This window comes from Remersonia thermophila, chromosome 2 (genome assembly GCF_042764415.1).
Source record: "Remersonia thermophila strain ATCC 22073 chromosome 2, whole genome shotgun sequence".
Lineage (NCBI taxonomy): Eukaryota > Fungi > Ascomycota > Sordariomycetes > Sordariales > Chaetomiaceae > Remersonia > Remersonia thermophila.
Window position 1 is genome coordinate 945816 of NC_092218.1, and position 18844 is coordinate 964659.

Consider the following 18844-nt stretch of genomic DNA (forward strand, 5'->3'; position numbering starts at 1 on the left):
TTGGGCAGTTAGGCCATGACTGGTCGGATTTTATTTTTGCTGATTACAGACTAGATAAGAGAGCAATCTCGAGGTTGGATGAGAAACACTTCTCGCCTGGGTCACATTTTGGGAGGGCGCAATTGATTCAATAATATACACACGATTTTGAAGATGATTTTTGCCTTTTGAGAAGATCCATGTGAACTCTCTCGTCGATTCTTAGATTGGGACCAAACCCTAACCCTGGTGTCAGTCGGGCTGAGATGTTGCCGACCCCACACCCGATGCATCCACTTGGATTGTGCCGCTCTTCACCGCCTTTGGTCCCACCAAATTTGCTAGGGCTTTGAAGCACAAATCCAATTTTCCTCTTGATTTCCTGCGCTTCAACTCCGCGAGCTTCCGACTTCGACCTCCTCTCGACCAACGACACCGACAAACCGACAAAATGGGCAGGGGACCGTAAGTAATTCCATCCCTCAGATGATCGTCATTTATGCTTTCAATCGAGATTTGGCATTGTCAATCCGTCGTTCTCGATGTGCCCCGCGTCGCTCCCGACCCAAATTGCAATCTTGAGCCATGCTAACCCGCCGGCAACAGTAAGAAGCACCAGAAGCGCCTCAGCGCGCCGAAGCACTGGCTTCTCGACAAGCTTTCGGGCACCTACGCCCCTAAGCCGTCGGCTGGTCCGCACAAGCAGCGCGAGTGCCTGCCGCTGATCATCTTCGTCCGCAACCGTCTCAAGTACGCCCTCAACTACCGCGAGACCAAGGCCATCATGATGCAGCGCCTCGTCAAGGTTGACGGCAAGGTCCGCACCGACATCACCTACCCGGCCGGCTTCATGGACGTCATCACGATCGAGAAGACGGGCGAGAACTTCCGTCTCATCTACGACACCAAGGGCCGCTTCACCGTCCACCGCATCCAGGACGAGGAGGCCAAGTACAAGCTGGGCAAGGTCAAGCGCGTGCAGCTCGGCCGTGGTGGTGTGCCATTCTTGGTTACGCATGATGCGAGGACGTGAGTTCTCCCGACATCTGTCAGCCGTTGGACCAAGCTTTGGCGGGATCGCTGGGGATTCTCGGCTGCCCTCTCTGTCTCACATTCTTGCTCTGTTGGGAGAGTAGGCGAGAGGGCGGGAGCCGAGTAGCACCACGATCCAAGCAAGCAGGGATATCCTACGGTTGGTATGTCCAAATCTTCCCTTTGATAACTAACCCGTGTAAACAGCATTCGCTACCCCGACCCGCTCATCAAGGTCAACGACACCGTCAAGATTGACCTCGAGACGGGCAAGATCACGGACTTCATCAAGTTTGACACCGGCGCCATTGCCATGGTCACCGGCGGTCGTAACATGGGCCGTGTTGGTGTCATCACCCATCGTGAGCGCCACGACGGTGGCTTCAACATTGTCCACCTTAAGGACGCCCTTGACAACACCTTCACCACTCGTGAGAGCAACGTGTTTGTCATCGGCAGCGAGAAGCCCTGGGTTTCCCTCCCCAAGGGCAAGGGTGTCAAGCTGAGCATCGCCGAGGAGCGCGACCAGAGGCGGGCGCGCGCCCTGGCCGCTGGCCACTAAATTCTGTAAGAGACTGGGAAGAAAGATGATCTAAATAAACACGGAGTCGGGCAGGCAGGGCACATACTGGGTTAAAAAACCGCATACGGGCGGAATGGAGTACCGGATGTTCACTTTAGCTTAGGCCATTGCGATCAGGTATACCCGGGTCTCGGGAATCAGACCCGTGAACTGAACTGCCCTATCCGCCATGAGACATGACCTTTTTCCTTTTGTTGTTTTTCTGTTGACATGCTGGCTTCTCATTGCCTCCGCCAGGGCCGGAAAGTGATAGGTCGCATGTAAGCACGTGTGAAAGTCCAAGCCAGACGGTTGCATATGCATGCGTCCTGCCCAGCGATGCCGTATGTGCGTACCCCACGCCGTCAGAGCGGTGAGCACCTATCTCTGTCGGGCAAGTCTCTCATGCCCCACGTCTCGCAAGTTCATGGACGGAGGCACTCCTTATTCCATTGACTCGTGGCAAGACAGTCCCCTGTGGTCCTTGACGCCGCGTTGCCGCGGAAAGGAGGCATCAGATACAGAGTTTGAGAGTTCCTTTTGTCCAGGCACTGTGGTGAGACGACTGACTGGACGGTAGCTGGATACCTCTGCTGCTTGATACATGATATTGAGACCCTCCCTTTCTCTATCTCCGGTGCGTCAGAGGAGATAGATCCCATCAGGTGTGCAAGTGATGGAGTCCTCTGCAATAGATACCAACAGAAGGTAAGAACACACAGAAAAAGCCGCAGTAACGGTACTACACCTCAGATCGGTTTTCTCCCTTGTTGTGTTCGAAGACATGGTCTCGTGGGGTATCCCATGCTGACGTGATGGAATGGGGGCGGGGGGGGAGGGGCGTGGGAGCCTTCGGTTGTTGTCGGTGTATTTTGCCGCCTTCGGAGCAATGGGCTGGTGGCGGTGGATGGGAGAGAGGGACACGGAAGGCAGGGGAGGCGATGACAGTTCTGCCAACGGTGATCATGCAGATTCGGTGGGTGGAAGCGTTTAGGGGAGCTGATGCTGGGATTTGAATCAAGCCGGGAGATTTCAGGTACAATCTAGCTCTCGACCCCTGGTGAAGAGAGGCTGTCGGTCTCCATCGAAAGGATGAGACCGAAACCTCCTTCTCTTTAGGTGGTTTGTAAAGGCAAACTGCAACATACCTCCCTAGGTACCTGCCTGCCTTACTCTGTCGAGTGGCTCGGATGACGGTCCATGGGAATCCGTTGCGTTGTACGCCACTGAAAAAAAACTCCGTTGTTGTTTGTGTGCTACATAACTCCATACGAAGACGGACTTGGACCGTTGTGCAAGGCTTACCATCAAGGTTGTATGGGACGTGACTCGAATCAAAACCTATTTCTTTCAAGCCCGTGACGAAAGCTTTGCAACGTAGAACAACCTGGGCAGCGGCAGTGGAGAGGCCGCGGGCAGCTACCGCAGGCCAGGAGCGATCTGGATCCAATCATGAGGTGGTGGTGATGAGGATCGCCACACGCTCACGGCGTCACACCTTGAGCTTCGACGTTGCCGCATTTGACAAACATCAAGGAAACCATCGGCATACCCCTTGCAGCCCCAGGCTCCCCAGCCCCCCCCCCCTCCATCGGCTCTTTTTTCTTGTTTCTTTTTCAGGAGGGCGGTGGGATAGTGATGAGGGGATTTCTTTCGTCTTCCCCTCCTTATGCAAGCCAGGTCTTGACCTCGTTCAAACGTTACCGTCGAAAGCGCGGGGGCACACAGCGTAACGCCGAAAATGCGACAATGCACGTCGGCTTCGTCGGAATGGTGTTGTCCACGCCTGAGATGCGTGTGCAGCGTGGGGTGGGCACAGTACTCTACGAATCGGCAGGAATTGGGGGCTGTCGGTGATCTTAGACGGTGTTGGCTTGAAGAGAAGACGGGAGAGCAAAGAGTTGAAATGGCCAATCCTTGTTCTGGATCATGTTCTTCAGGCGATCGGCCAGTGGGGAGGCCAATGACCCACTTTCCTTTTTCGGCCTTGCAGAACTCGGGGCAGGTCAACTCTGAGACCTCAGGTAAGAAGCTCATTGGGAGACTTCCCTACCTAGTAGCTCCCATAGGTACATCAGCAGAGAGGATAGGTCCCAAGATCGGTCCGTTCTTGAAGTACAAGATAATCTCAAGATCATAGAAAGAGAGTGGCATGGACTGCATCCTGATTCTCTGCTTGGGGGCTTGAGCTGTCACGATCGCCCATCTCATATCGTCCCCAGCCTTCCCCGCAAGTGCCGGAGCAAGCAGCCTGCTTCAGGGTCGAGCTTTAAGATCAACCAGACGACATATAGGTACCTATACTATAGAAGTTCTCCACTGCATACTTGGCTCCCTGAGTTCCAGGTCGGAGTATAGGTCAGACTCCTGCAGTGGCTTCCCCTGCGTGCAGCATTTTTCCTGGTTATAGGAAGCACCTCAAGTCACATCGCCAGATGAAGTCTGGATTAATCACTCCCAATAACGTTCCTCGAACAAGACAAACGGTCTAGATTCTATACCGCCACATGGCTGAGTGAACTCGTGACGCCCCGCATACCGACCCTTACACCGCATGATTCCGGTTGGACGGAACGGGATGGGCGCTGAGGAAATGAGGCGCATCAGCACGATTTTCTGTTTTTTTTTTTTTTTTTTTTTTTTTTGGGGGGGGGGGGGATCTTGTTTAGGGGACTCACCCAAAGACAATCTTCTGGGCCTTGAGATCGGAATGTGACAGCCCCAAGTCAGCAACCGTGAAGCCCCACATTCGATCTACATTGGACCTTACTGGACCAGCCAATTTTGATGTCTTGTCTTTCGGAACTGTTGAATACGGCGATGCTCCCGATCCAGATCCTAATCGATCCGGTTGAGTAATACCGTGAAACCGTCGCCCCAGATGTCCACTCTATCGGGAAGACAACCTCTCGTGGGGTCTTCCGGGGGTCTGGGCTTCTCATGTTCACTTCCCCGTGTTGTTCTGCAGTGCAAGATATCCAACTGATCTGTTGGTCGCCTCAGCTCTCCCCAAGGTTACCGTTACCTGATGCGTTAACCAAGTCCCCTTCCGTCTGTGGACCCATGCTGATGATACCGCCCAACGGGGACTAGCCAACACGCCACTGGCCACACAGCCTTTTCCATGATTTCATCCCACCACGTTAAGCTTCCGCCGCCGCCGCCGCCGCCGCCGCCGCCGCGCCCGCGGGGACTCTTATACGACTCCTCCAGAAACGCCGTGGTCTCCGATGAACAATGGCGCTTCGTTTACCCGGTGCTTTGCTTGATTGGGCTGGTAACTGACTCCACCGGGCGCTGCATCCCGCTCCGAATGGGGCAAGCCAGGGAGTTTATAAAAGAGCATTAGCGCCCTAATTTACCTCGAGCATCCCCAACTCCCGTCCCTGTGGGAAGTAGACGATACCTTTGGTGGTTTGGTCTAGTTGTTTGGACCTAACGCGCCGCCGACTATGGCCTTGCCGTGCCGGTAACCCTTTGTTGTCGTTTTCATCCTGCTTCCTCTCATCGTCGACTCCCGCATTCTCTGGTCCCTCACGGTGCTCTGGAGAACGAAGTCTGCATCAGTACGTCTAGACACATACAGGCACGCTGTGCTCCTCCTCTTGAGACGGACGGCTGGTGTGTCATGTGCCACGCCCACCGGTGGGTACTACCAGGTTCAGTCAGACGTTGCGAGTCTGCCGCCTTGTGAGGTTAAAAGGTAACCGACTGCCGGCACATCGGCGCGGGAATATTGCGAAAAAAATAGGGTTACTACCGTTTGCCCAGCGAACTCCCCAGACGGTTTCCTGGGACAACAGCAGAGGGACCCGACCAGCGCGGACGGAACAATAAGAGCCAGTGGGCACCCATCCACCCACCCATCTCCTGCGGTTGCCTCGATCCGACAACCAGGAAACAAGTTGTGCCCCCCCCAAAAAAGGGTCTGCGCAGCGCTGCAAGTTTGCGGTTTACGGTTCCTGTGTCCTGCATGTCGGCAAACCGTTTCAGCAGGGCGGCGAGGCCCCTTGGCCGATCGCTTGCCGCCCACCCCCCCTGCACGCCGACCGGCCGGCATCGACTCTTTACTACCACACCGGCCAAACGCACGAATGCCACCGGCGGCGGCAGCAAAAATGCCGGAGATGGCTCAGGCTTTAGCTCTTCAAAGAAATCCTCGGCATGGTCATTGCCGGGGGTGATCAGCATCGCCGCCGTTGCGGGCCTCGCGGGGTGGGGGCTCTCAGAGGTCCGCCATCGGGGCTTCCCCGGCACCGTCCTCCTGGACGGCGTATTTCCTTCAGCCAGCCAGTATGCGAGCATGCGTGAGATGCAACAGGTAGGGTGTTCAATGGCATAACTTTGCGACCCAAAAATGCAGCCATGCCCCCTTTCGTACCCCTCCATCGGCCATTCTCTGACACGCATTTAGGCGCTGGATGAGATCCGCCAGGAGATTCCGGATGAGGACATCATCTCCACCGACCCCGACGACCTACACGCGCACGGGTACTCGGAGTGGTCGACAACCAACCCGGAAGGCCTCCCCGTGGCGGTGGCGTATCCGCGGTCAACGGAGCAGGTGTCAACCATTGCGCGCATCTGCTACAAGTACCGCGTGCCCATCATCCCGTACTCTGGCGGCTCGAGTCTCGAAGGAAACTTCTCGGCGCCCTTTGGGGGGATTAGTAGGCAGCCAACCGATTCTATTTGGCAGTTATCTCCCTCATCGCTAACCCCACAAATCCAGGCGTGGACTTTGCGTACATGGACAAGATCGTGCAGTTTAATAAGGATGATATGGATGTGGTTGTGCAGCCGAGCATTGGATGGCAGGACCTGAACGAGCAGCTGGCGAAGATGGGAAGCGGGTTGTTTTTCCCGATCGATCCGGGTATGTTGATGTTCCTTTCTTTGTTTTGCTTCAGGAGAAACCGTGCTGACAGTTTCTAGGCCCGTCAGGTATGTCGATTCTGGTGAGTGGGAAGGAACAGGAAACAACACTGACAATTTGCAGCCAAGATCGGAGGGATGATTGGAACCAACTGTTCCGGCACCAACGCTGTCAAGTACGGGACCATGAAGGACTGGGTCATCAACCTGACGGTGGTGCTGGCTGACGGCACCGTTATCAAGACTCGGCGGCGGCCACGCAAATCGTCGGCTGGGTACAACCTCAACGGCTTATTTGTCGGGTCCGAGGGCACGCTCGGCCTGGTCACCGAGGCGACGCTCAAGCTGGCCGTGGTGCCTGAAGAGTTTTCCGTCGCGGTGGTCACGTTCCCCTCGATCCGGGACGCGGCCGCAGCCGCCGCCGCTGTCATGCAGCGCGGCATCCCGGTGGCGGCCATGGAGATCATGGACGAGGTGCAGATGAAGGTGGTGAATATGGGCGGGGCTACGGCCCCGAGAGTCTGGAAAGAGATGCCTACGCTCTTCTTCAAGTTTTCGGGCACGAAAGTCAGCGTCAAGGAGAACATTGCCGAGGTGCAGAAGATTACCAAGGCAAACAGGGGTAGCAACTTTGAGTTTGCCAAGGATGAGAGGGAGCAGAAGCTCCTCTGGTCGGCAAGGAAAGAATCCTTGTGGTCGATGCTTGCGCTGCGTAAGGATGGCGAGGAAGTTTGTACGTGGAGACCTAACCGTTGCCTGCCCCTTTCTTCTCCTCCAACGCTTACTGACAGACCTCCAGGGAGCACCGACGTAGCAGTCCCGTTCAGTCGCCTCGCAGACATCATCGAAGTCAGCAAGAAGGAGATGGACGACCTGGGCCTCTTCGCCAGCATTCTGGGCCACATCGGCGATGGAAACTTCCACGAGAGCATCATCTACAACCGACAAGACCCGAGAGAGCGCGACAAAGTTGAGGCTTGCGTCAAGAACATGGTCAAGCGCGCGCTGGACATGGAGGGCACATGCACCGGCGAGCACTCGATCGGCTGGGGCAAGAAGGAGTCGCTGGTTTGGGAGGTTGGACAGGATACGCTGGGGGTTATGGTCAGTTTCCCGCCCCGCGTCGCATTTCGAGTGTGCAAGACACCATGCGACTAGATCGAAGCTGACACATCCCAACAGAGAGCGATCAAGGCAGCTTTGGACCCGAAATGGATCATGTCGGTTCCTTTCCCCCGAGTTTTGTTGTTTCTACTTAGTGCGCTCAGTGGCTGACCAAGACACGCAGGAACCCGGGCAAGATTTTTGACAGGGAGGCCTAGACAGGCCAGTGCAAACGGCTTCTTGCATTCTTCCTGCATCCCTGCGTTTGGCGGAAGGGGGAGGCATCTACACGGTATTGGGCAACCAACGCATGCTGGACAAGGAGCTGCATGTTTTACGGCGGGGGTTGGGTGCCTGGAGGCCCAAAAGAAGAAGAAAACAATAAAAGAGAAATCGGAGTTGAAAGCCACGGAGATTCAGTGGAGTGCTGGTAACAGGCGGCGCTGGTGCGGGTGTCTGACATTCTGCTTAAGTACGTACGGCATATGGGCGGCACCTTACCTAGGTATTTGAACCTCCGTGCTTTGGGTTAGGCTGGTCTCTGGGTATTTCTCCGTGATGGTCTGGTCTGAGATAAACAAAAGATGAAGGTTGGCTGATTAGACAGAAGTGTAGCCTACCTTCATGAGCATAATCTGGAATAAGGACCCAAAGTTGACTTTCAGTTTTTTTTCAGTTTGTTTCTTTTTCTTTTTTTTTTTTTAAAAAAAAAAGGGAAGGGAAATCTGCTACCTAGCACACCTAACTTGGGCCGCAATACCGTATCCCGTTCCGTTCATAGATGCTCCTTTGCGAAATACGGTTATCAAGGTACCTACTTGCCTGCCCTGAAGATTGCTCCGTCGGTTCTTTCCAATGTCCAGGTTTCATGTTGCTTCAAGTTACTTCGACAGGACCAGGCGGTCGTTTTCCTTGATCGTTCCCCAAGAAACCCAACAAGATTTTCTCCCTTCTCAACCAATTTCTCGACGACAGACCACGGCAACTCAGTCATTGGCACCGGATCCTAATTAAGTCTGTTTGCCTGAGGTAGGTGGATACTTCCCTACGTATTCTTCTTCCTCTTCTCGTTCTTATCCTGGCGCTGTTCGGCTGGATTGTTCATATATGACACCCAAGCCCAAGCAAACTTAACAGAGTCTTGAGCCATCTCATACAACACAAACATTGCAGATATTGATGCAAATTTCTACGATCTCCTCGTTGTCTTTTGGCCTCCTTGCCATTTCTCGACGCTTCGACGAGCGTTACCACTCTGAGTAACTACAAACACTCATCTCACGTCCAGGTTTGCCCACGTATTTCCACCCACAGCTTGCTTGCCTCCTCACCGTCTTTCTCTTTTCTGATGAGCGCTAACCAGAGTACCTTAACCTCGATAGTTTCCCTCAGCAGGTTCACCTCCGCAGGGTCCGCGTTCGAACCTCAGTCTGCGGACATCGGTTCAACCCCAAGCTAGCAAACGAATGGCCTCCGTCTTCCACGACACCCGGACGCCTTGAGCATCCCGAACCCCAACCCGTGAGCTAGTTCTCTTTTTTACACTATTTTCGCGGCTACGGAAGACAACAGAGGTAAGACCAAAAGTCTTCATCTCTCATAATCATCACAGCAATACCTTCATACAGTTGCTCCTTTGGCTCGTAGATATCGAACCATATATGTCGTTAACTGCGTAACCTTTTCTTTGCTCCTGATTTTCCAAGTCCAAGACATCCATCCTTGTATCACTAGTTTCACGCGTTCGCTTTGCTTTTGCTTCGTCATCGAACGGCCGATGCTCCACTCTCCGAGAGTCTGGGTAGAAGCTTTGCTCTCATCATCCATCCTATCATTCCTTCATCCATCTGGTCGCTTCCTCAGAAGGCTCTGTAGAATCTGCAAAGAATTCCTTTTGCTTTTTCTCCATACTCTCTGGATTTCCTTCTTCGTTCCATCTCACGATCTAGTCGCTCACCATTTGGACGATGTTAAGCGCGCTCGTCGTCAAAACCTGAAGTGCCCTTTACTTACCGTATCTCACACCTTTAGGTCCAGCGGTCAGAATCTCGAGAGCAAATAGCAGCAATAGTATCTTCCAGCGCGCCGAAGATCATCACATTTGTTGACCATGGCGAGGCCCGGGGTTGGCAACTTTATCCAACTCTTGTTAAAACAGCAATCCGATGAGCAACATCGAGAGCCGCCTCCCTCCAGAACCCCCCAGCATCCCGGGAACCAAACTCACAGAGTAGAAAGGCCACCCGGGAGAAGGATGGGAAACCATACCGTTTATGGTAGCTCACATTCACTCATCATCCCTTCTCACTGGGCGTCTCAGAGAAGCGTCACTGTCGTCCTAAAGCCTATCCCGCCGGGGGCTACGCCATGGGACATAAGAAGATTTCTACAGCTGTATGGGAACGTCCATACTGTTGATTTCTTCTACAGCGGACGTTACAGTTCCATCAAGGTTTGCTTCGAGCCACCTCCCACCGATCTGAGCTTCTTCCAGCTCGGCTGCTGCAAGCTGAGTATAAATGGCACTCAAAACCTCGTCACTATTGAGTTCCCGCCGCACTCGGACCAGGCACCCACCATCAAGACGCCGCTTGGAAACACCTCTCCTACCGCAGTCTTGCTAAGACCTCAGAGATTGGCATTTGGTGTTATGACCCGGCCGGCAAGCTTTATGCCCAAGAAAGAGATTCCGAGGTTGGGAAGCGACTTGACCTTCGTCGTGGATCTCCGACGGATGGAATTTATAATTCGTTTCCCAGTCATGATCGAGGGTAAGCAGCAACATTATAAGCTCGACATCAAATTTGGAATCATTCGCCGCCTCTCCCGGACGACGTACGAGGGGCGATCCGCCATTGTCATTGCTCTCAGCGACCCTCCTATCGTCACAAGGAAAGAGGAACACGGAAACGCGGCGGATCCAGGCCGGCCAGCCTGGAGAGAGCTCTGGAAGAGAGCCGTCGAGGTGGGACCAGCATCATCAACCCCCCCGTCTACTCCCATCTCCCTGGTCGATGATGATAGGGTGGTTGACTTCGGTCGTTGGACCACGTACTGGCTGGACCTTGACCAACCGGCCAAGGAGAAGTGGCTAGCCGTCGAGTCCTGTCTTCCGGACTGGAACCTATTCCCCATGACCAATGTTAGCTTCACCAGGATTCCCAACAGGACTCCAGAGCTTTGGTCTTTGCTGGCCGATCCAGACCCGATTCTCAACGACAACCAGGCACTTCTCTCACCGGCGTCCTCCATCTCCCTTCCATTTGACGTCCGATACCAACTCGAGGTGTGCATATCGCGCGGGATTTTCTCCGAGTACGAGATCGGGAGAGACTTCCTGGGAAAGCTCGTCGAGCTATCCAGGTGTGACTCTGGCTTCAGCCGGGCCCGAGCGGTCTTGGAATACGCAGCGGATCAAGGACATCCAATCCACGATCCTATGAGCCTGTTCGAAAACCGTGCTGCCATGGCATATTATCCGGCATCCTTACACATGCCCTCGTACTGTGCTTTGATGCGAAAGGTCACCATCACGCCGACAAGAATCGAATTCAGTACTCCCACCGTGGAGACAACAAACCGAATCATCCGCCGCTACTACTCCGTTCGAGATAACTTTATCCGTGTCCAATTCACCGACGAGCTGACAGAAGGTCGACTCCGGTCCTCTGGCAGAGATGACGATCCTTTTCTCCGAGTCTTTCGTGCCATGCTGCACGGCATCCGTATCGGCAGGTGGCACTGGAGGCTCGTCGCATATGGTAACTCGCAACTTCGCGAGCATTCCGCCTTCTTCTTCTGCGAGCCTGACGACGGCTCGGTCACCTGTGACAGCATCCGTGAATGGATGGGGAACTTCGATCACATTGTATCCGTTCCCAAAGTTGCTGCCCGCCTCGGCTTAGCCTTCTCGTCGACTCGGCCCCTCAGCCGCATCACGTCCCCCTCCATCATCAAGATCAACGATATCGAGAGCAACGGCTTCTGCTTTACGGATGGCGTCGGCAAGATCTCACCCACCCTTGCGAGGCTTATCTCGCTCGACTGGGATATCATTCATACTCCGTCGGCGTTTCAGTTTCGTATGGGAGGGTGCAAAGGCGTTCTTGTAACGTGGCCAGACGCCAAAGGCATTGAGGTTCACGTACGGCCGTCGCAGGAGAAGTTTCCAGCATCGTTTCATGGGCTCGAGATCATCCGGTGCTCTCAGTTCGCAAGCGCGACGTTAAATCGCCAAATCATTTTGCTTCTCTCATCCCTGGGTATTCCTGACGAGGTCTTCATCAACATGATGGCTACGCAGATCGCCAACCATGAGGCAGCCATGACGGATGAGGAGAAGGCAGTTGAACTGCTAACAAAGTTCGTTGACGAAAACATGATCAGCAGCATCATGGTCACCATGATCTTGCACGGCTTTATGCGGTCGCGCGAGCCCTTTTTCATGGGTCTGCTCCAGAACCTGAAGTCCTGGTTGGTCAAGGGCCTTCGTGAGAAGGCGAGGCTTGTCGTGGAACAAGGAGCGTTTGTACTGGGCTGCGTTGACGAGACGGGAACCCTCAGGGGCCACTTCGACAAGGCCGAGGGGAAGCTGCCCCAAATCTTTCTGCAAATCCCTGATGACGACGGAGGTGCTTATCGAGTCATCACCGGCAAGTGCCTGGTCGGCCGCAACCCTTCGCTTCACCCCGGAGACCTACGTATAGTTGAGGCCGTTGACGTGCCGCAACTGCGGCACCTCTACAACGTGGTCGTGTTCCCGCTCACTGGCGACAGGGACATCCCGAGCATGTGCTCGGGCGGCGACTTGGACGGCGACGACTTCTTTGTCATTTGGGATCCCAACTTGATACCCTCCGGCCCGGTGCCGGAGCCCATGAGCTTCGCTGCGGCCGAGCCCGTTGTTAAGGTTGAGAACGGGGGCATTTCAACCTTGAGCCTGGCCGGATTCTTCGTCTTGTTTATGATCAAGGACAATTTGCCCTTGATTGCGCATGCGCACTTGGCCACCGCGGATGCAAGCTTGGATGGCGCCTGGGATCCGAGATGTCCGTGTTTGTTTTCTTGCTCCATGTTCTCTAAGCTGCTTGCTGACGGAGATGCTGTAATACAGGTCTCGATTTAGCGGAGCTACACTCTGCAGCCGTTGACGCGGTCAAGACCGGCCGTTGGGCCGTGTTTGACAAGCGACTGGAACCCCGACGCTACCCTCACTTTATGGAGAAGCCCAGGGCGAAAACCTACCGCTCGACCAAGGTCCTCGGGAAGCTCTACGACATGGTGGGGAAGGAAACCTTTGACAATACCGAGAACTACAAGCTGCCATTCGACAAGCGCCTCCTGAAGAGATACACTCTGGACAATGCCCTCCTGAGGGAGGCGCGCAAGATCAAGACCCAGTACGACATTGCCATGCGGCGTATCATGGGCCAGCTCGAGATCCGTACCGAGCAAGAGGTCTGGACCGCTTTTGTCATGACGAGGCCCCGCGTGGGATCCGACTACAAGGTTCAGGAGAAGGTGGGTCGCGAGGCGGCCACCCTGAAGAAGCGGTTCCGCGAGATGTGCCTCAAGACCGTGGCCGATGGCGGCTTCGACAAGCTTCAATTTGTCGCCGCCATGTACCGCGTCACCTGGGAGGAGATGAGCATTGCCTTGCATGAGGTTCGCCAGCCCTACCTTCGTCCGGATGGGACTGTTGGCCGCCGTCGTATTACCCCTCGGTCTATGCCCCTCATCAGTTTTCCCTGGCTGTTCCCTCATGAGCTTGGGTGCGTTGCACTGGGGACGGAAGAGCCGCCGACAAAGCCGTCTTTGCTGAGTATGGCTCGCTCATGGGTGGCTCCGTCGGACATTGAAACCGGAGGAGATGAAGATGTGGAGGACGAGGAAAGCACGTTGATGAGCTTGGGTGGGATGAATTACACCAAGACGAGCGACGGTCAGTATATCCACCACGGAGAGATTTTACAGTTGTTCCAGCACCAGGACGAGGACGAGGAGGCGTTCTATGGTGGCCATGGTGGCGGGCTTGAGGATGACAAGGACGTGGAGGCTGGCCTTAGCGATGTCAGTGTTGACACGGAGACCGCCAGCGAGGAGGCGGAGCCAGAGGAGAATCCGCCGACGGGTCAGAAGAGCAACGCTGGGCTACCTTTACTGGTGGACCTGGGCACGGCTCTGGGTGGCATCGATGATGGCACGGTGAAACCATCGGGGAATGGAGGCGGTGCCTTGGGCTTGTCCGGTGGTATCGCGGACCTGGCTGATATTGATCCTTCGTTCTGGGGGCAAGCCACAGTTCCTCAGGACGGCGGTACTTTGGATGAAACAATGGCTACTGCAGCTCTCGTTTCTGTCTCGACTGCGGCCGCACCGGCAGCAGTCGACACACCCACGAGGAACGGGCAAAAGGCAAGGTCTGCTACGAAATTCAGCACGACGTTGAACACGGCTATCGACGCCACCAGAACCTCCCTAGGGGCTCCTGCTTCTGCTACATCGGCGCGGGCAGCAGACGAGAACGATACCGTCACAGCTCCTCTTGAGTACATCCCCGTGGTGTCCCTGGGCGACGGGAGGTATGGATACTCGGTGAAACCGATGAGCGCGGCGGAGCTGTGGGGATGCGAAGGAAGGAATGGAGAAATTGGCCCTGACCCTGAAGAGGGGGGATGTCGAGAGCCGAGTCCCAGCCACAGTGACAGCCAGAGCCCAAGCAAGCGCGTCAGTTCGGATACAAATTGGGATGCGGAGTCGGGCTCGGAGGAGTCCATGGTGTTCGAAGAGGATGTGGTTGAGACGGCAGAGGAGTCTGCGCTTGAGCGGGCGGCTCGGTTTGGAGGTTGAGTGAAGACTGGTCCCCCTTTTGACGAGCAAGCGCGGCTCGAATGGCTAAGGGTATCTACGGGGAGGCACTTCAAAACAAACTTCGCGCGATGAATCAACTATTACATTTCTTCCATATCCTTTGTTGTCATCTCGTGATCATGTCACCTTTTGACGCAAAGATCTGTCCGGATAACCCACTTCTCGCCAGCCGTGACCTCCCGTGCTTCGTGCTGTTTCGGGATGTGAGTGAGATATCAAAGAAGTCTGGCGGGTGGTGCGGCAGTGGAAATGAGACAGATAACTTACCAGCATGCAGTCTTGCCCGTGCTTATGTAGCAGCAACATGCCTGTCTCGAGGCTGACGGCGATCTCTTCCTTGGCGGAGCGCCGGTCGTGGGGATAGAAGACAGTTTCACCGCCGATGCTGAAGTGGGAGATAGATGAGCGTTAAGTTGCGGCGAGTGTGACGGATTGTTGGGTAGAGAGGGGGAGCGAGAGAATAGGGGCATGCCAGACTTACCAGCCATCAGCGGGAGATGTGAGATAGAGGAGGAGCGTCCAAGTCGTCTTCGCTGAGATGGCGGGGACTGAGTCTGTGGAGAGGGTTACGTAGTTGCTGTCGTCGTCTACAAAAGTGGGGGGAGGGGGGGGGGGGGGGTAGCCTGGTAGGCGAGACGGCATTGTTTACACCAGGAAGAGCAGAGGAAGGAGGCTGATACGCGAGGGTGGCACATACAGTGGGCATCAAAAAACTGTCCTGGAGAGTAACGGTAGATTCGAATGTTCGGGTTCAAGCCGACGACCTCTCCGCCCCTATGCCGGGGTGGTTTCATCTCAGCAATGGGAACATGCCTAGAGGACGCATCCAGGGAGGGAGAGCGAGTGGCTGATCAACTTACCACAAATGCGCCACTTCGTCTCTCAAAACCACCTCCTTCAACCCCGTCTCGTTCCACAGGCGGTTGGCAAACTTTGCGTCATCAACCTGGTAGCGGTCGTTCACCCGCACGGCCTCGCCACGCTTGGGCTTACCCGGGGTGGTGACAAGGGGCAGCTCGCGGAGAAAAGACACGTAGTCCCGGCAGAGGGAACGCGGGAAGAAAGAGCGCAGGACGACGATCTTGTCCTCAACGAGGGTGTCGACGGCGAGGTCGACCACGGGCAAAGGCGGCTTGAATGGGGGCCAGGAGGGCGGGGCTTTGGTTATTGGGGTTGGTGTTGCGGACGGGGCAGCCCGGGAGCGCTTGTCTTTTTTGTCTTTGGCCATGCCGGGAGCTGCAATCCGTCGATGCTCACGGGAGAGGGGTTTGACAATGATAGGTAACCAGCGCTCTGGTTGAGTCTGCAGTGTGTTTGTTGTGTCTTCTTCAGGGGCCCAAGGCAAATGCCCAAGATGCGTGCTCTGGCATCCACGGAGGATGGGGTACTCGGCCTGGGATACAACAAAAAGGGACCCCAAGGCAAACACAAAATCAAATATCTCGAGAAGTCCTAGCACCGAGGCAAACCCCACGCAGCTCGGTATGTACAGCCCACTCAGATCGAAGGGCGACAAGGTGGAGGGGATGGCGGTTTGTTGACTTTGGGGTGAGGTCGTCAGCAGGGCGGCAGCGGTGGGGGGGGGGGGGGGGGGTTGATCTCGGCCGCCAAGGCAGCGCTAGCCAATCCCCAGATCTCTTGGCAAAGCTTGACCGGTCATTTTCTCAACTTCAACTCGTCCTTTATTTTCGACCAAAAACCTGCCCATGAGACATGGCTCACTGAACCATCTTGGAGTGAGACCGACCCGCCGAGCTCGCATGAAAGACCCGGACCCCGCAGAGACTCTTTCTGCCTAGCCTGCGACCTTTTCATCAATCGCCATGTTGATCAAGTGGCTGGTCAGCACAGCGTTTGGGATCGACCCCGCGTCCCAGACCAGCAAGCCTCCCACCCCGCCAAGCTCAACCACACCGGCCGCACCACCGGGCCCATCAGTCCCCCCCGCGTCCAGCTCACCACCGCCAGCCTCCAAGACCACCGACCCAACACCAGGCGCGCCCGCTCCGTCCGCCTTGAAGCATGCCTCCCTCGACGACCGGCCCCCCTACCCCGACGTCCTCTCCCGCCGCTCCCTTCGCCAGCTCGGCCTCATGCTCGGCGGCGCCGGCTTCCTGTACTGGTCCGTCATGATCTCGCGCCGCGCCGCCGTGCGCCACCACCTCGCCTCGCAGCTGCGCTTCTTCACGGGCCACCACGAATACCTGGCCCTGCGCGGCATGGGGCTCAAGGACCTGCCCCACCACCCTTCCCTCCCCTCCATCGCCCAGCGCCGCGAGCCGTTCCTCGCCCTCGAGGCCCTGGGCCTGGCGTCGCTGAACCTCATGAGCTTCGCCATCATGGCGGTCGGCGGGCTGTCGTGGGCTTTTGATGTTTCGGAGCTGGAGGATCTGAGAAAGTATTCGCGCCGGTCGCTGGCGAGGTCGGTTGAGCGGCAGATCATGCGCGAGGCCGGGGAGGGAGGAAGCGTTGAAGATGCGGAGGCGGAGAGCGATGTGTTGGAGTGGTTCGGGAGGACGTTTGGGGTCATGGGCGGGCCCGGGGAGACGGGGAAGGAGGACAAGAAGGAGAACGACGGCGCGACGGGGGAGAGGAAAGAGGGGTGATGGGGCTGGCCATCATGGGCTGCTTTGGGAGGTGTCAAGCGTGTTAATGCTGTACGATATGGAGACCGTCTCTTCTCTCTCATGACCATTGCACAGAGTGACGTGCACGCCACGCCAATTCCTGGGTCCAGGCACCCAGGGGAACGACTTGGACCCCGTCACATCACCGACGGAATGCTCATATGCGCACCAGCCCCAAGCTCGCCAGCAACCGTCAGGATATCTAGATGCCTTCTTCTGCGAGTCTGTCGATGATCTCGGCTTCTAAGCCCCGTGTGTCGATCCGACAGCAATGAAGAATGAGAGCGGCAGCGGCGTCCTGTACTAGTACGTACACTCTCTGGCGCTCCCAGTGAACCTTTGGAGGAGCACGCCTGCTGAAGCATTGTCACGCCCTCCAGCGACCGTCCCCCCGCACGAAGACCCTGCCTGTCTCGCCCGTGCGCAGAAAAGTGTTTCAAGCCTCCGACTGCCCCCTGCACAACAAAGTTTCAATCCCTTCGGTTCATTCCGAGACCTCGCTCGGCACGAACACGCCCCGCTGCCTGTTGCACGTACAGTACATACTGCGTAAGCCTTCGGCAGATGGCCAGCGCAACGTGCGTGGTTCGTCCATCCGGGCATCCTTGGAGGTACCTCAGCTTGGTACCTACCTACCTACCTACCTACCTACCTACCTACCTATTTCAGTGCCGGCAACGCAAGCCGAAACCGGAAATGAGATGAAAACGACGAGGATGGGGATGATCCCTGAGATCAACTGACGGTAGTGTGTAACTATGTAATACGGAGTACAAGACCGTGCAATCCGTTTTTTGTAATCATTATCAAAACAACCCAACATCATCTTGGTACGTTGATTCGATGAGGCAGGTCGGGGTTGTGGCAGGAATCGTCCTGAACTTGGCCCATGGTATTCTGTTGCCCCTTGCTCTTCTGGTTCGCAATACAACACCTTGCTTCATCATGCCATGCTGCTGCCTCGCATGCCGGTTGTTGACCGTTGCGTAGAATTACGTACATGTAATAAGCCGTCTGCTATAGCCCTCGCCTCGCCTCGCCTCGCCTCGCCCCGCGGGGTTCTTGTCATGCCATGTCGGTTCCCGGCGGCGGCTCATTCATCCCCATCCAACGTCGCTTTGTCTCGTGGGTATTTTGCCGCCGTTTGGGAATTTTATGCTCTCTTGTCTGGGGAGGAGGCCAATCAGAGCCATGGCGCGTCACAAAATGTACGTTGGAGAGCAAGCAGTCACGACACTCCGTATATTGACCAAGGTAGGTATTCATTATAGGGGGTGCCGGTTTTGGGGCATCGGAGATTGAGGAGGAGAGGAGGTGTTGTCCTGTGGCGATCAGCTTTCGCTTGCGCAGCTCGACTCCTCATCTCCCCGACGGGAGCGGAATGCTTGGTGGCGCTGGCAGAGTTCCCGCGCGGTGGAGGGGAAGGAATGCGGTGTACATGGTGTCATGTTAGGAAAACCCCGGAAGCCCTATCAAAACGGACTAGCAAATGCCGAAAGGCTCGAGGACGATGGTAGGGATCAGGGCTTCATGGTGTGCAACCTGGACGTAGTGTACAGTGGCGCTTGTCGAGATATTGGCGATGGTGATCTCGGGGTTCCAAGCGTGCCTGACAGTAAGGCGCTTCAGGTAAGGTACTTACCGCCATCAGCATCGACAGAGCGGCCGGCGCCCGACGCCTCTCTTGTGCTCAACGCGATCCGTGGTCCCACCTGATTGGCGATCGGCATGCCGTTTACTCATTTGGGACGTTTGAACGCATCGTTGTTTTGGTCATTGGGTGCCTCCAAGTATG

At 55.8% G+C, this 18844-nt stretch overlaps 5 protein-coding genes across 5 annotated transcripts; 4 read left to right on the top strand and 1 right to left on the bottom strand.

The window, feature by feature from the left end:
- Positions 1 to 430: 430 nt before the first annotated feature.
- VTJ83DRAFT_1713 (40S ribosomal protein eS4) lies at positions 431 to 1573 on the top strand (the record flags this gene model as incomplete). The annotated part of the gene is made up of 3 exons (XM_071007903.1): positions 431 to 444; positions 586 to 1008; positions 1219 to 1573. 3 exons carry the CDS (start codon positions 431 to 433, stop codon positions 1571 to 1573), a joined length of 792 nt encoding a protein of 263 aa, XP_070868253.1.
- Positions 1574 to 5546: 3973 nt separating this feature from the next.
- Positions 5547 to 7770, top strand: VTJ83DRAFT_1714 (uncharacterized protein; the record flags this gene model as incomplete). Its single annotated transcript, XM_071007904.1, has 8 exons — positions 5547 to 5894; positions 5988 to 6243; positions 6306 to 6449; positions 6509 to 6517; positions 6573 to 7181; positions 7248 to 7552; positions 7631 to 7668; positions 7737 to 7770. The coding sequence occupies 8 exons, from the start codon at positions 5547 to 5549 to the stop codon at positions 7768 to 7770; spliced, it is 1743 nt and encodes a 580-aa protein (XP_070868254.1).
- Positions 7771 to 9662: 1892 nt separating this feature from the next.
- VTJ83DRAFT_1715 (uncharacterized protein) lies at positions 9663 to 14401 on the top strand (the record flags this gene model as incomplete). The annotated part of the gene is made up of 2 exons (XM_071007905.1): positions 9663 to 12600; positions 12666 to 14401. 2 exons carry the CDS (start codon positions 9663 to 9665, stop codon positions 14399 to 14401), a joined length of 4674 nt encoding a protein of 1557 aa, XP_070868255.1.
- Positions 14402 to 14544: 143 nt separating this feature from the next.
- Positions 14545 to 15650, bottom strand: VTJ83DRAFT_1716 (uncharacterized protein; the record flags this gene model as incomplete). The annotated part of the gene is made up of 5 exons (XM_071007906.1): positions 14545 to 14613; positions 14690 to 14807; positions 14904 to 15009; positions 15120 to 15196; positions 15283 to 15650. 5 exons carry the CDS (start codon positions 15648 to 15650, stop codon positions 14545 to 14547), a joined length of 738 nt encoding a protein of 245 aa, XP_070868256.1.
- A 595-nt stretch (positions 15651 to 16245) lies between these two features.
- On the top strand, positions 16246 to 17028 carry VTJ83DRAFT_1717 (uncharacterized protein; the record flags this gene model as incomplete). Its single annotated transcript, XM_071007907.1, has 1 exon — positions 16246 to 17028. One exon carries the CDS (start codon positions 16246 to 16248, stop codon positions 17026 to 17028), a length of 783 nt encoding a protein of 260 aa, XP_070868257.1.
- Positions 17029 to 18844: the final 1816 nt, after the last annotated feature.